We start from the raw sequence: 16,154 nt of genomic DNA, 5'->3' as shown, positions 1-16,154 counted from the left end.
CTAAGTCTTAAACGTACACACAGGACCCGCTACACTATCCGGTTTATATTTGTTAGTTTACATTTTCTTTTTGATTAACATAAACATATTGAGACAGCATAATGCATGCCCTGTTTTTACAGTCATTTTGTTAGGTGTAGTGCTTTGCCATGGATAAGGTTTAATGACTACCTGCAGCAATAGTTTTCTCTTCTCTTTGTTTTTTGTATGTAAGACTCTAAACTATTCCCATTCCTCCATCTCTTGCAATTACAGTAACTCCTCACTTAAAGTCATCCCGGTTAACGATTTTGTTATGTTGCTGATCAATTAGAGAACATGCTTGTTTAAAGTTGTGCAATGCTCCCTTATAACATTGGTTGGCAGCAGCCTGCTTTGTCCACTGCTTGCAGGAAGAGCAGCCAGTTGGAGTGAGCTGGTGGGGGCTTGGAACCAGGGTGGGCTGGCAGCCCCCTATCAGCTCCCCGCTCTCCTAAGTTCCCTGTGCAGCAGCTGCCCAGCAGGCTATCAATTGCTGGGAAGTTCAGCTGTCCCGCCCCCACTGCTGTGTGGTGCTCCTGCCCTCTAACTTGGAGCTGCTCCTGGGAGCCTCCTGCTTGCTGTGCAGGGGGCAGTGGGGGGAAAGAGGGGTGCTAATGTCAGGGTGTCTCCCCTCCCCCGTGCTCCTGCCTCCCTCTCCTTTACCCCATCTCCACAGAGCAGGGGGAGACACAACAGGGCTCTGGACCTAGGGAGCTTGCTGGCAGCAGCTGCTGTCTCAACTTGCTGATCTACTTAAAAAGGCAGTGAACTTAGAGTGGGGTCAGCGTACTTAAAGGGGCAATGCATCTCTCACTCTCATTCACACACACATACACAGTATGTGTCTGTCTCTCTTTGCCATGCTGTCTCCCCTCCCTCCATTCGTGCTGCCTTGTAGAGTGTGAGGCTACATTAACAACAATGTATTAACCCTTGAGGGCTCAGCTGAGTGCTAGTTCATCATTTAGCAGTAAGACATTTCTTGGGAAATATCCTACCCTCTTTCACCCTCTGACTTCACCACCTCAACCAAGCTTCACAATCATCATTGCTACGTACAATATTAAATTGTCTGGTGAAATTTTTTTTCCTGTAACTTAAACCCCCCCCCCCATTTTACATTAATTCTTATGGGGAAATTGGATTTGCTTAACATCATTTCGCTTAAAGTCACATTTTTTCAGGAATATAACTACAATGTTAAGCAAGGAGTTAGCAGAACATGTGGTAGAGGATTAATTTCATATTCTGTGGAGGGTCCTGGTACCACCCATCTTGGTATGTAGGTGGGATAGGTTAACAGGGTTCAGAAGCCTGCCTTGGCCTAGATTCCTCAGCCAGACTTTGCCAATCCCTAGAACCACACCTGAACCAAACTATTTTCAAATGAAAGTTCAAAATGTTCTGTTAAGTACACCTCTCTTGCTCAAGAATGAAGTAATTTGCTTTGGCAACTATCTTTGCTTTGTTGCAATAAGAAATAGTGAGCAATTTTTGAAATCTTGTTCTGTTTGTTGCAGATAAAAAATATTCTATGCTAATACGATCCTTTTCATCCAAAAGGATCCAAAATATTTTACAAAGTGTATACAGTATGTATCACTGAAATGCAACCAGCATTGGGGTGGGAGGGACAGCAGCAACCAACAATTGTACAGCACCCTGTATAGCAGCATGGAAAGAAGGGGAAATTTTGGCCAGGGACACAGAGCCAAACTTTACTTTTATGAAAAATGACATACGTTCAAGAGAAGAGCAAGTGGAACCTCATTTTTAAAGATTTCAATCTATGATACCTCCCCCACCCCTCCATCTCTCTCTCTCTCTCTCTCTCTCTCTCTCTCTCTCTCTCTCTCTCTCTCACACACACACACACACACACACACACACACACACACACACACACACACACACACACACACACACACACACACACACACACACACACACACACACACACACACACAGAGAGAGAGAGAGAGAGAGTAAAGTTCATGAAACTCATTTTATCTGTCTTGGAAGAATAAAGGGTAGACACAGTCCTGTTGAGAGTTGAGCCAGTAGTTCTGTTTAGCTTAGGGGTTTACATGTTAACCTCTCACCTTTATCTGAGAGCCTCTACCCGACAGTGCTCCAGATTTAAGAAGCAGTCTTAAACAGACGACACATTTGAGTGCTGCTGGTAATGGTCTGGGTGAGCTGGAAGCAGTCCAAAGTGGAAATAATAAAAACAAAAAACCTGCCCTGCTCCTCTCTGAGGTTTCAGGCTGGATGGGGGAGATGACCAATTTTTCTCTAATTGGAAACCAATCTTTTAGAAAACCAGTTTGGGCTCCCATACTAATCTCTCACCTCATGACAGCTGTTCATTAACTTGTATTTGTAGAGCTTAGGGTCAGGGTATTTGTGTATATAAGCTAAGCTTCCTTATCTTTCTGTTATGGAATACCTTTCAGAAATGTAGGATTGTGTTAGCACAGCACTTTGCATTTTGTCAGCTTTCTTCTGAACTTCCACACACAGTTCTTACAATGGAAAAAAGATAGTCTATCTTGCCTTAATATATACTAGCAAAAGCCTCTGTAAGTCATTAGCTTTAAAATAGTTTGCTTAAAAATAACCCCCTCTATAGAAAGATAGTGTGCATGTACTTCTAATCAACTTTTGTGAAACATTTAAAAATATGGACTGTTAAATTCCAAAAAAATTGGAAGTTAGAAAACTTCCATTCAATATTAATTTAAAAAAAAATTGGGATTAGCATTATTAAAATATCTAGAAATTGTAACTTTGGTCCTTAGGACTCTTTATTTGATTCTGATTCAGGGGAAAGCTGACAGGAGGTTTTAAATTTTATTGTGCTAAGTAAAAAGTAGAGTGGAACAAATAATTCAAATAGTTTATCTGAGCTTCTGGCTCCTTTTTCTGTGGGGTACAAAAATCATGATTTTGGTTTTTTTTTAAAAATTATTCATCACATTCTTCTGTGAATTTTATTAACTGTTGGTTGATCGCTAACAGCCCTCTGAAAGTTTTCTGTGATCAAACAGTGTTGATTAATTAAGATTGGCCAGATAAATCACATGGTATTATTTCTGTTCTGGCTGTGCATACAAGCAATTCCAACCCAGCCACTTGCATATGTGAATTTAAAGACATTTACATGAATAGAAGAGTTCAAAGTATTTAATATGGCAGCAGTCCTCAGTATGTGCAGTTATATTGCCTTCTGGACATATAAAAAGAGAAGTGGTTTAAAAGTATTCCCAGCCTCAAACAAACAAAATCCTATCATCCCAACTCAATGCTCAGAATTCCTAATACTGCAAAGTTGGTATTAATTTCTGGTGCAAATAATGATCACATCCACTGTGACAAGTATGTCAAAATCTGGAAAAGGAATGGTGCAGCAGGTGTGGAATGTCAGCAATATTGTTGGATACATAATTAATTAGTGGAGTAATGAGAACATTTTTGGTGCTCAGAGGCCTACACAGATTAGTAAATTGAGAGGGCTGTCTGTCTGTCTACTTCTCCAACCCACTTGATTTTGTCAGGTTCTTCCACTGTCTTTATTTGAACAAGGATTTCTAAAGCAAACAATTAAATGATCACATAACATTCCATGGGATACACATTAATGTATGTGCAGATAATAAAAACTAAAAAGTACCTGTAAAATTCTGCCCTCTACCTGTGCATTCAAAGCAAAAATGTTCTTGATATCAAAGAGTTCTGCATACTTAACAAACTCTCACTATGCAGTAGAACTACATAGTGGGAATCAGAGAAGAGAATGTTGTTCTAATGCTATGGGAATATTATACTTGCTTGAATGAACAGTTATAATTTATTAAAATACAGTATCTAGATTTTTTACTATATTGATGTTTTGATTTGTCTTGTTAAATTCAGAGAGAATAGTCCTTCATTTGATATAAACCATTCTATATTACAGTATATAGGCAGGGCTAATAGCACAACCTTTTATTAAGGTTGCCCAATACTCTCCATTATAAGACTCTCTTCAGTTGCTTATAACTTTGTAAGGCTGTAACTGTTTGGGCTGAAATTTTAAATGCCAGATGTTTGCATCTGGCAGAGTGTTCTTTGAAAAATTTCAGCCAAAATTATTCAGACACTTACAAGAATGAGGCTAGGGAAAACTACATTGTTTTGCCCATGTTAAAAAAAATTCTGGTGACTTTTTCTTTGAAAAGCTCAAGTACCCCCATGCATTGGAGCAGGAAGCTGAAATGTAGCAGGGGGTGACCTTTGTGGAAGAGCTATGTCTTTTGCCATCCTGTGAAAATCCACCTCTATTTGGTCAACGTATAAGTAGGGACCTGCCAAATTGACAGTCCACTTTGGTCAATTTCACGTTCATAGGATTTTAAAAATAGTAAATTTCATGATTTCAGCTATTTAAATCTGAAATTTCACGGTGTTGTAATTTTAGGGGTCCTGACCCATAAAGGAGTTGGGGGTGGTTTGCAAGGTTATTGTAGGGTTGGTTGCAGTACTGCTACCCTTATCTGCGCTGCTGCTGGTGGTGGTGCTGCCTTCTGAGCTGGGCAGCTGGAGAGCGGTGCTGCTGGCCAGGAGCCCAGTTCTGAAGTCAGAGCCGCCGCAAGCAGCAGCACAGAAGCAAGGATGGCATGGTATGGTATTTCCACCCTTACTTCTGCACTGCTACTGGCGAAGCACTGCCTTCAGAGCTGGATGCCCAGCTAACAGCCGCCACTCTCCAGCCGCCCAGGTCTGAAGAAAGCAAAAAGTAATGGTGACAATACTGCAACCCCCCTCCCCCCAAAATAACCTTGTGACACCCCTTCCCCCCCCCCCCCCCCCCGGCAGCTCCCTTTTGGTCAGGATCTCCAATTTGGGAAATGCTGGTCTCACTGAAAAATCACAGTGTGCACATGCTCAGTAAAGACATCTTAGATTTTAACAGTTATATTCCCCAAAGATTCTGTCCATATGACGCAAGGCTTTCCTTGCAATTGCAGTTTTGGGCTGCTGCAGGCCATGCTTGGTCTGGGCACCTGGACTGGGAACATGGAGACTGCCTGTCCTGTGCTCTCCATGATGTCCTCCCTTCCTGTCGCCCGCCAAGCTCAGGCAGCCTGGAGGAAGAAGCTCCGTGAGTCGAATGCAGAGGGGACAAGAGCCGAACATGGGCGGGTGAAGAATAGATTGGGACAAGTAGCCTGGGAAGGAGAGGGGGTGGAAGCTGGAACTGAGACTGAGAAAAATAGTATGTGTTAATGTAAATTAAAGACTGTATCATAATGAATACACACATGGGGGATGAATTTAGGTTGCAAGGTAACTGTAATTTTGGCATTTCCTAACTTTTGAGTGCCTGACCTTGTAACCTGAATAATGTGTAATGGAGGGATTTTTGTGTGTAATTATTTAACTTCAGATGCTTTTACTGATGCTTGAATGTCTAAGGTTTGACAGTTTGCAATTTTTATTTTGCTTTAGATTATAGGTTGCCAAGTCAGGAGAGAGCCATTGGATTCTACTGAACGATATACTCGTTGGATCAATAATCTGACACCTGGACAACTTCTTACACAGGTATTCTTGTTTCAATTGTGATTCAATCTGTGATGCTAACGCAGTAGACAGAAAGGCTTGTTTAGTTGTGTTTTCCCATTCACTAATGATACTTGGTGCTGATCAGAGTTGTCCTTTGAGAAACTAAAGGCAAAAATACTTTTAAAAATTCCAACAGATATTTGACTGAATAGAAATTATAGAAATATATTATTAAATCTTTTGTTTTAATATACCCATTAAAAGTATAATAATAGTGCCTGTAATTGGAAAAAATGCCTTTGGAATGTATAGTTATTGCATAGTGATGACCTTACTCTTGAGAAGATTGAAGCTATTTCACTTTTCCTTTTAGCATACATATTTAAATAAGAGAAAAAAATCCTCTATCCTAAGGAGATTTTAGTTGTAACATTACACCCTGATAATATAAATAATGTGTGTGTGTGTGTGTGTGTGTGTGTGTGTGTATATATGTATGTATATATTTAGTTAACTTTTGCTGGCGATATTTTTAAAATAGTATTTTTTGAAGGCTTAAACACAGGTTGCATTATCTTTGTTTTTAAGTACGACACATCTTGTGCAACTAAAGACAGCACCCTAGGCTTTAAAAGAGATTGTTTCATTAGGCGGGTGGCCAACACTGAACTAAAAGAGTCTTTGGCAAAAACAAGTTAAACTGTGGAAGAAATCAGTCCAGTTTGTAGAAGAATGTGTGCTGAGTATTATAAGACGTCTAATGGATGGTTAGTGAAAGATTGTCCTAGCGTGCATTAAAAAGCACATATTTTGGGCTTAGTTTTTGTGGTGTTATAGCAGGAAGACATTTGTTTTTAATTTTGCTAGGTTTAAGTGGCTCAAGAGATGAATACACCCTTGTTTGTTAGATTTCATATTGTAAACTCAGTTGCATTCCCCACTGCCATAACCCTAGAGACAGATATACAACCTCTGGAGTGGTAAGCATAACACAGAGAGGAATCCATAGAGTTCCTTTAAGATCTGCAGTGGATACCATTGAAATGCACGATAACAGATAATCATAGGTCTGAAATATGAAACAGAGTATTTTGTTCTAAAGGACAATAATTTTATTATAAAGAACTACAAAGTAAAGTGCCAATGGTGTCGTACATCAGTATGTCTGAAAAAAAGTTGCATGGGGATTGCTCAACTCTGTTTTGGAAAGGATGTGGTTATAGGGGTCATTCATACATGTTTGGTGGTCCTGCTCTGCAATAATAAAATGTTAGTCTCAGATTGTTAATCAAGTAAAAATGGTAAAAGAAAAACAGTTACCAATGGAATATTTGGTGTTGACGTTAGGTTTGGCAGTAGAAGAGGCTTATGAGTTGAGAAATACTGTATGCTTCTGACAGTTCAGCCGTGGGATGCATGATCACAGCACACAGTTGGAAGTGATGGGGAAAAAGGCCCATGGCTTAAGGACTGATCCCACACCCATTGAAATCTTTCCATTGACTTCAAATGAATTTTGGATTGAGTACTTAATGAACTGGTAAAAAAGTTAAGCCCACTGCAACCCTAAGGGCTGTATACAGTATCATCATTTTTTTCAAGATCTGATTATGCTGATAGATTCTATAACTAAATAATGATGATTGAAAATTGTATCAAATTTCCTTTTATCTCAGGCTATGATATCACACCATTGACATGACTGAAATTTTTGCCATTGATTTCAATTAGAGTAGAATTAGGGCTTTAACATTTTCTCTCTTCATATTGTTTTTGCATGAGTTGAAAGTTGGAAAAAGAAATGGGAAAACCAAGCCAGCTCTTTTCTAATATTCACAGGATGATTCTGTTATTAATTATGGATTTAGTGTGTTATGAATGCCTTGTCTGTCTTTTGTTTTTATTTTCTTTGAAAAAGTAAATAAACTTCAAGAAAATTATAGTTTCACTTCTGGGCCTTTAATAAGAGATTTGTTGAATCTCTGAGATGAGCAATCCTTCAGGAAATTCAGGAAAATTGGCTTTAATTTACAGTATATCATTTCCATCCATTTCCTGTACTGAGGGGCTCTTTTCATCTGTGTCTGGGCCATTTCCAGCAGTTGACAAGAAAGTCTGAGGAACAGTGGGGGTCATTGGAGGGGCTGTCAGAAGCAAATACTCACCAGCAACCACACACCAGAACCACTAACCCAGGAACCTATCCTTGCAACAAAGCCCGTTGCCAACTGTGTCCACATATCTATTCAGGGGACACCATCATAGGGCCTAATCACATCAGCCACACTATCAGAGGCTCGTTCACCTGCACATCTACCAATGTGATATATGCCATCATGTGCTAGCAATGCCCCTCTGCCATGTACATTGGCCAAACTGGACAGTCTCTACGTAAAAGAATGAATGGACACAAATCAGACGTCAAGAATTGTAACATTCAAAAACCAGTCGGAGAACACTTCAGTCTCTCCAGTCACACGATTACAGACCTGAGAGTAGCTATCCTTCAACAAAAAAAACTTCAAAAACAGACTCCAAGGAGAGACTGCTGAATTGGAATTAATTTGCAAACTGGATACAATTAACTTAGGCTTGAATAGAGACTGGGAGTGGATGGGTCATTACACAAAGTAAAACTATTTCCCCACGTTTATCCCACCCCTCCCACACCCTCACTGTTCTTAAGATGTTCTTGTCAACTGCTGGAAATGACCCACCTTGATTATCGCTACAAAAGGTCCCCTTCCCTCCCCCCAGCTCTCCTGCTGGTAATAGCTCACCCATTGTTTCATGTTTTCTATGTATATAAATCTCCCCACTGTATTTTCCACTGAATGCATCCGATGAAGTGAGCTGTAGCTCTCGAAAGCTTATGCTCAAATAAATTTGTGAGTCTCTAGGGTGCCACAAGTACTCCTTTTCTTTTTGCGAATACAGACTAACACGGCTGCTACTCTGAAACCTGTCAGTTGCAAATAGTTTGTAGATGTTTTTTTTAAGAGAATCTGACTTGGGTGGTTCAGATAAATGGTTTCTCCAGCAATGCTCATGATGAGAGAGTTGCAATTTTAATAGATTCGTTTTGTGATGGGAATTCTGAAATACGTTTGAGCCATGCAAGCTTTGCCCATTAAAGAAATGAATCGAATAGCATTCTAAATTCTTATGTCTATATTAAAAGTCTGATTTTTAAACTGACAAAAGCCAAAGAATTCAGGATGCAAGCTGCAATTCAAACTTCACTTCTTTCTTGTGCATGAGTGTCAGCTGTTTTCATTTTCATGGGTTGAGTGCCCTCTCTTCTCAGTCTGATGGAGGTATTCAGTACAAAAATGCTTTTTCATTTTAATTTTTATTTTCCCCTTTGTGATGTACTCCTGGTTCACTAAATATATCCCACAGTGCATCATTTTGTGACATTCCAAATACCATAAATGTAATTGAATCCCAATATACTTCATGGTATTTATAATGTCACAGAATATATGTTCTAGGCTACTTTCAGGGAACTGGAGAGTACCAAGAGAGCACAATAAAAGGTGTTTTTCACCATCGAAAAGGTTAGTTAATATTTATTTCTTTGCTAATTGCCCCCACCGCCTCTTTAGTGGGAATAATCATCACAGAAATCTGGGATTAATTTAGTTTTCATTTCTTTTTTTGTAGATCAGCATTTACTTCTGTTTAAAAGATACTTGTACACTATTTTTATTGTAATTTAAGGGTGGAGATGGTATTTAAGGGATTAAATAGTATACTCTGTATACTGTAGATATGCATTTTCAGACACATTATTACATGGATTATAAACATTTATAGAGGGTTTTTTTAATGTTTCCTTCTGACCCAATAAATGCCAAGTTTTTAGACTTTTATGGCTATATATATAATTGACTCACACTAACAGCCACAGGACGAAACACATAAACAAATTAATATTAAAGGGCTTGGTTGTTTTAATATGCTGCTTTGGAAACTGGAAAAAATTGCAGATTAAAAAGAATCCTACAGGACCTCTAAATCAGATCCATTTATGAAATTTTGTTGCAGTCTGATCTGGAGATTTATAAACTGAAAACTTTACTGAACCTTATAAATCAAAACATTTATCTCAGTTTTTAATGTTAGTTTAAATTATGCAAATAGTCTAAGTAGTTTTTAAAAGTTTGTTTTTGACTCTGAGCAATATAGTTTAACTCAGATCCAAGCTTGTTCAACAATTGCCCAGTTAGATCTTTGACAGAGCAAGCTATAATGGCTCTAGCTCTACATGGACCCTAACAGCTCAATATTGCTCCCTGAAACATAATGCATATGGCTGCTTATCTTAGAAAATTCTTTCTGAGTTGACTGGATTTAGAATCTTTTCATAGATGACTGGTGGATTGTAACCTTCAATTGTATATTCATACCACACCTGTCGGTACAATTTAGTAGTTTTCTGATCTCTCTGGATCATCTGACAGAGGGGAAGGATATAGCACGTTGGGATTCCTTAACAGGCAACTTTCTGTTCTATTAGAGCCAACTGCTGGATTCACCCAACAGGTTACTAAAGCTACCAATCTGACTCAAGAAGCTTTTTGTGCATCCTGCTACAGATCCTAGGGGGTTCTGAATTACTCTTGAATAAAAGTCATAGTGTGACATATTTGTAATTAACTTTGATATTGGGTTGAATTAAAACATAGTGTCTTTATTTATTTAAGCCATTGCGTCTGTCTTAAATATGTTCTGGAGTTCAGGTAGTGGCTTTATTAATGCTGAGGAATGATTTCAGGTATGTCTTTAGAGCAAGAATTGAAGCAAATGAGCTAAAAGCTTGAAAGAAAAGATATAGCCATTCACAATAGGTGTTGCTCATCGTTGCTAGTAAAGACTGAAGTGGGGCTGAGAAAGAGACTTTCTGATAGTAGATTAACAATGGTACCGTTGTTGAAAATTAGACCACTATGGACTTTCCCAGGAGAAGGTATACATGAAGCAGAAAAGCCTGATTTTTTTTTTTTTTGAAACGTTCAACATTTGCTTTAAGACAACTATTATGTTTGGTCAGCAAAGGTTTTGTTTGTTTTTATTTTGTTCCCCTCTGCCCTCTCCATTCTCTGATGTGTCCAAAAACTAAGTTTATAGTGAAGTCCTATGAGTTTTGGCCTGGGCAAATGCAGCTGAAGTTACAAACTGTGTGGTTAGAATGCATTACATTAAACTGTCTGGGCCTAACTAAACATATACAATAAAAGAAAATAATTTAGCAGCTTCATTTTTCTTCTCGCCTGCAGAGCAGCGTGAAAAAAAGCGTACAGGATTGTCAGTGGTTTTATATTTACTTCAGAAACTATACATCCAAGGGGCTCTTAGGAGTCCTAGGGAGTACAGCACACCTAATGAGAAGTACTTACCCACATCTGTGGACTGAAAGCATAATTGGAGCTTCTTAATGAGACACTGTATAAAGGCATTTCTGGGTTAAATATTCTTGAACTTTTAGAAAGAGATCTGCAATAGCTCAAAATTATTTAAATTCTCACTTATTATTTCAACATTTTTGTTTGGACCTAAAGATGTTCTACAGAGAAAATATGGGTATTACAAAATCTTTTGACTTTGTATGGTTTCTTTGTTTATTGTTTAAAAGAAATCAAGTCATTTTCAGACCTGGTACAAGCATTTGCAGATCCATTAACTTCAATTAGCTATCAGTTCTTATACCAGCTTTGAATTTGATTCATAATTTAATACTTAAATGTTTGTAATAGAAACATTGCAATATACTATGAAAACAACTCAAAATACTCCCTTTGGATTGGCTCCTTGTTCCAAAAGGTTCTTGGTAGCTGTGACATATTGGCGTAATGCATGATGTGAAGTTTCAAAGGATTATGAAATGAACTTGATCGACGCTGAAATGCTTGGAGTCTATGGATCAGTTTATACCAGCTGAGTCTCTGCCCTGGTATCTTCAAATGTTAATTTTACACAGTATAGAACGAAATAGGTTTACATTTTGTAGGGTTTTTTTTTTTTCCCCAAAATATCTTGGTGAATCTTTGAGAGCTGTGTTCTTGGGCAGTAGATGCTAAAGTAAGGAGAAACAGACCAATTGTAAACTTTTCAAAAGTATCTACATCCCATTTGCCTAAATGATGTGGGTGCTTAGCCTCAGTCTCATTGAAAGACAGTGGGTTTTGGGAGCCTAAGTGCCTAAGTTCTTTTAGGAAATGGAATTTAAGTTCCTAATTCACTTACGTGCTTTTGAAAATGTAAATATAAATGTTTCAAAAACCACAACAAGCTGAACTACTCTGAACACCACCTTCTAATTGGCCTAGATCTAGGAATGCATTACACTTTGGACATTTTGTGAACTGAACTAAATAACTTACAGCTTTTGAAACGTTAAATGTTACTGAGTGTTCATTTATGGTTGTTTGATCTTTTACAGTTAACTTGTTGCTATGTTACCTTACAAATAGGGCTGTCAAGCGATTAAAAAAAATTAATCGCGATTAATCGCATTGTTAAACAATAATAGAATAACATTTATTTAAATATTTTTGGATTTTTTTACATTTTCAAATATATTGATTTCAGTTACAACAGAGAATACAAAGTGTACAGTGCTCACTTTATATTTATTTTTGATTACAAGTATTTGCACTGTAAAAGAACAAAATAAATAGTATTTTACAATTCACCTAATACAAGTACTGTAGTTCAATCTCTTTATCTTGAAAGATGAACTTACAAATGTAGAATTATGTAAAAAAAACACATTAAAAATAAAACAATATAAAATTGTAGAGCCTGCAAGTCCACTCAGGCCTACTTCTTGTTCAGCCAATTGTGAAGACAAACAAGTTTGTTTACATTTACAAGAGATAATGCTGCCCTCTTCTTATTTACAGTGTCACCAGAAAGTGAGAACAGGTATTTGCATGGCACTTTTGTAGTTGGCATTACAAGGTATTTATATGCCAGATGTACTAAACATTCGTATGCTCCTTCATGCTTCAGCCACCATTCCAGAGGACTTGTAGGTTCTGAAGTTTTACATTGTTTTGTTTTTTAGTGCAGTTATATAACAAAAAAAAATACATTTTGTAAATTGTGCTTTCATGACGAGATTGCATTACAGTACTTGAATGAAGTGAATTGAAAATACTCTTTCTTTTGTTTATCATTTTAGTGCAAATATTTGTAATACAATAATATACACTTGATTTCAATTACAACACAGACTATAATATATATGAAAATGTAGAAGAACATCCAAAATATTTAATAAATTTCAACTGGTATTCTATGGTTTAACAATGTGATTAAAACTCAGATTAATCGGGATGAATTTTTTTGAGTTAATCGCATGAGTTAACTATGATTAACTGACAGGCCTACATACAAATGAACAGACTTTAATCTTATTTTTGGGCTCTTATCCCATTGCCTCTGTAGCTTGAGGAGACTGATTTTGCCTAACAGATAAGAAATGACTTAAAAATAAGTTTGTCTTCAAATGGTAGCTGGAATAATAAAGTGATCTTAACATTTTTATCTTCAAAAGATAAACTACTGTAAATCCAAAAGTTGCCAAATAATCAGATGCTGTTTGGTTTTCAGTCAGTTCTCTTACGAGAGCCCAGTATAGATACACCCTAAACTTCCTGTAATTTTCTTTCTTCACGAGTTTGAAAGTCAAAATGCTGATTCCACAGATAACAGAAACATCCTCGCAGTTAATTTTAATGAAAAATGCTAGCTTCAGCCATGAATTCACTATTTTTAATTTTATTGAAGCTCTCTATTTTAATTTGACTAAGAGGAAAAATACTTCATTCTACCTGTTGCAACCAAGCACAGTATAGTGCATTTTCTCACATTGAATAATATGCATGAATACTTAAAATAATTTGCTTTTAAGAAAAATTTCAGCCAAAAAATCGGTCTAGTTTCAAAGCTTATTTTTTTTCAAGACTTCTGCATTTCAGGAGCCCAGACACTTAAGAATTGTTCAGTGATGGTTTACTCCTTAGTGGAAGATAACTCATTTTCCATGTTTGTTTAGTCTACATTTCAGTTTCTGTTGGGTAAAAATCAGTGGACCAGATTTTCAAAAGAGCTCAGTACCTGGTACTTCCTGTATTTTTTATTGGAGCCACTGAGTGCAGTTGAAAAACTGTTCTGGTGATTTTATCAGCTCCTGCTATGTTGCTGCACAGTGCTTTTCAGCAAAGCTCACTGTTCTAAATTAAATTAGAATCACCAAACTACTTTCCTGTTGAAAACAAATTTGGTATATGGAGACGTGTGTCTCAGCTTGTGTCTTCATAGCTATCTAACTTAAACTGTGGTGCCCATCACTATAATATCTGAGAGTAGGGAGCATCACTTGCCAAATTGGACAGTGGGTCAAAAAAGCAGGGACACCTGAAGTTGTTGAGTTGATTTGTAGCAAACAGTATTTTAGTATCATACTCAAATCTTTAAAGTAGCCTCAATTTAGCATGTTTAATACCTGTCTTTGTCGTTCTCACTGTTTTAATTGCTTGGGTAGTCAGGGTTGCTTTCTTTTAAGGCACAGTTACATCAACCTGTTCCTTTTCTCAATACTAAGAGTATGTACAATATTAATGCAGTTTTTTAAAAATGTAATTTTTTTTTGCATGTGGTAAAGAAAACAAGTTCTGATCCAGTCTTAAAATTTTGGGGCACAAGAGCCTGGTCCTGTGGAGTGTTTTTTCAGCAACCCTAATTTCTTTCAATGTGAATGTGATTAGTACCATGCAGGGCTTGGATCAAGATTAATAGTTAAATTTCTAAGGGGTTTGCACTGGTTAAATGCAGCTGTGAATGATGTGTCCTTTTTCCAAGGTAGTAGATATTTGTGTGTTAAAATATGTAGATAGCATGATCTTAAAGATATACAGGCTGCACTTTATATGCAGATCACATTTTGAGAACAAGGATGTCAGAGAAGGTGGAGCAGGCATGTGGTTAGCAGGAGGATAGCCAAGCCATGGCCCAAACGGAAATCTGAGCAGTTGCAGTGCATGGGGTGTATAACGAGGAAGGAAATGGTCTTGCATCTGGCTGCTAGTCTAATTCTTGGTCCTTTGCCACTTCGCTGGCTATGATGTGGGTGGATTTAACCTTTACATCACTTTCAATGCCTACCGCCTACAAAGTTTAAAAAAAGGAAGTGGGGAGAGAAGTGTACAACCTACATGTTTCATGAACTTATTTAAAAAAATGATATGTTACCAAAATGGCTAATTTTTTGACTATGCTAAATGAAGTATCACATGTTAGTCGCTGCTGCTAGCTGCAGTTGTTTTTGTTTTATTTTGTTAAAGATCTAGTGAAATAGAAACTCTGCAAAATGCTGAGGATTTGCTTTTTAATTGACAGATTTTAAGTGTTTAAAATAATTTCCCATGCTTTATGGCTCTAGGACCTGTTCAGCTTACTGGACTGGCCATAAAGTGCACCTGTTAACATAAAGAATGAATATTTGTAAGAGCCTATGGAAGGTTTTGTATGAGTGCAAAGTATTATTTCTTCTAGTAGTGTGTACAGCCCTGTTTGCCCACAGGATTTTCTTACTCTTCATTATTCATTAACCACCTTAAAATGTGATGTTACAACATTAAAAATTATAGTAGTGGTCATTTTCAGGATGGAATGGTTGTTAGGTTTCTTAGACCAGTAAAACAAATAAACAAAACAAAACAAAAAAGGAATCCTAGTGTTTGAGTACTGATTAATATTAAAATTTTTACTTCAAGTTTGTTCTTTGTGACTTGGGCCTGATCTACTCTTAAAAGCTTTCCTAGTATAAGTATTTGAGTTAGGGGTGTGATTTTTTTATAACATGTCTGAGTAGAAAAAGTGTTTTTAGGGAGTGAAATTTGAAAACAAATAGCAACTGCAATCAGTGCAGTCTCCATTGTGTTGTTTATTTTGATATTAAATTCCATTCATATTTTATTGGTTCCAAAAAATCAATTTTCAGTGTGTCACAAAGTTTGGCATTGAAAATGCATAAATGCATTGTAGAAGATGTTGGAGAGATGGGGAAGTTGGAGGTTATGGCAGCTGGGTAGGGGACAGCTGGCGCTTTTGGGACACAAGAAGCTATGGGAATGGGTTCCTCAATTATAACAAGGCCCCTTTGCATGACTCAGCCAGTTATACCCAGTTGGCCTCTTTACATTGCCAGAGTGGTGTTACTGAGACACAGGGTACATCTACACTTCGAGCTGGGATTGTGATTCACAGCTTGATGAGACATACTTGTTCTAACTCTCATTGAGCTAGCATACTAAAATAGATTGTAGCCATGGCAGCACTACGGAGGGAGGAGCTAGCCGTTCCCAGTGCGAGCTTCTGGTCTTGGATGGGCATGCACTCGAGGCAGCTAGTCTCTCCTGCCACTCTCGCTGCCATGGCTATGTTCTATTTATAGGGTGCTAGCTCAATGAGAGCTAGTGTTAATGATTGTCTGGCTATGTAGACTCCCTCCTCAGGCCCTACGCTACCAGCACTCCCAGCTATCTTCGAGACACCACTGACTTCCTGAGGAAACT

General features: G+C 37.6%; 1 protein-coding gene across 5 annotated transcripts in view; it reads left to right on the top strand.

Moving 5' to 3' along the window:
- The window catches only part of B3GNTL1 (UDP-GlcNAc:betaGal beta-1,3-N-acetylglucosaminyltransferase like 1), a 320,641-nt gene that overhangs the window by 85,591 nt on the left and 218,896 nt on the right, over nt 1-16,154 (top strand). For all 5 annotated transcript variants that reach the window (XM_038372289.2, XM_038372293.2, XM_038372294.2 and 2 more), the window contains one exon: nt 5,512-5,607. In XM_038372289.2, the coding sequence (XP_038228217.1) occupies nt 5,512-5,607 (96 nt within the window). The remainder of the gene's footprint in view (nt 1-5,511; nt 5,608-16,154) is intronic.

Source organism: Dermochelys coriacea, chromosome 14, assembly GCF_009764565.3.
Source record: "Dermochelys coriacea isolate rDerCor1 chromosome 14, rDerCor1.pri.v4, whole genome shotgun sequence".
Classification (NCBI taxonomy): Eukaryota; Metazoa; Chordata; order Testudines; family Dermochelyidae; genus Dermochelys; species Dermochelys coriacea.
This window is presented reverse-complemented; position numbering and strand designations above follow the sequence as displayed.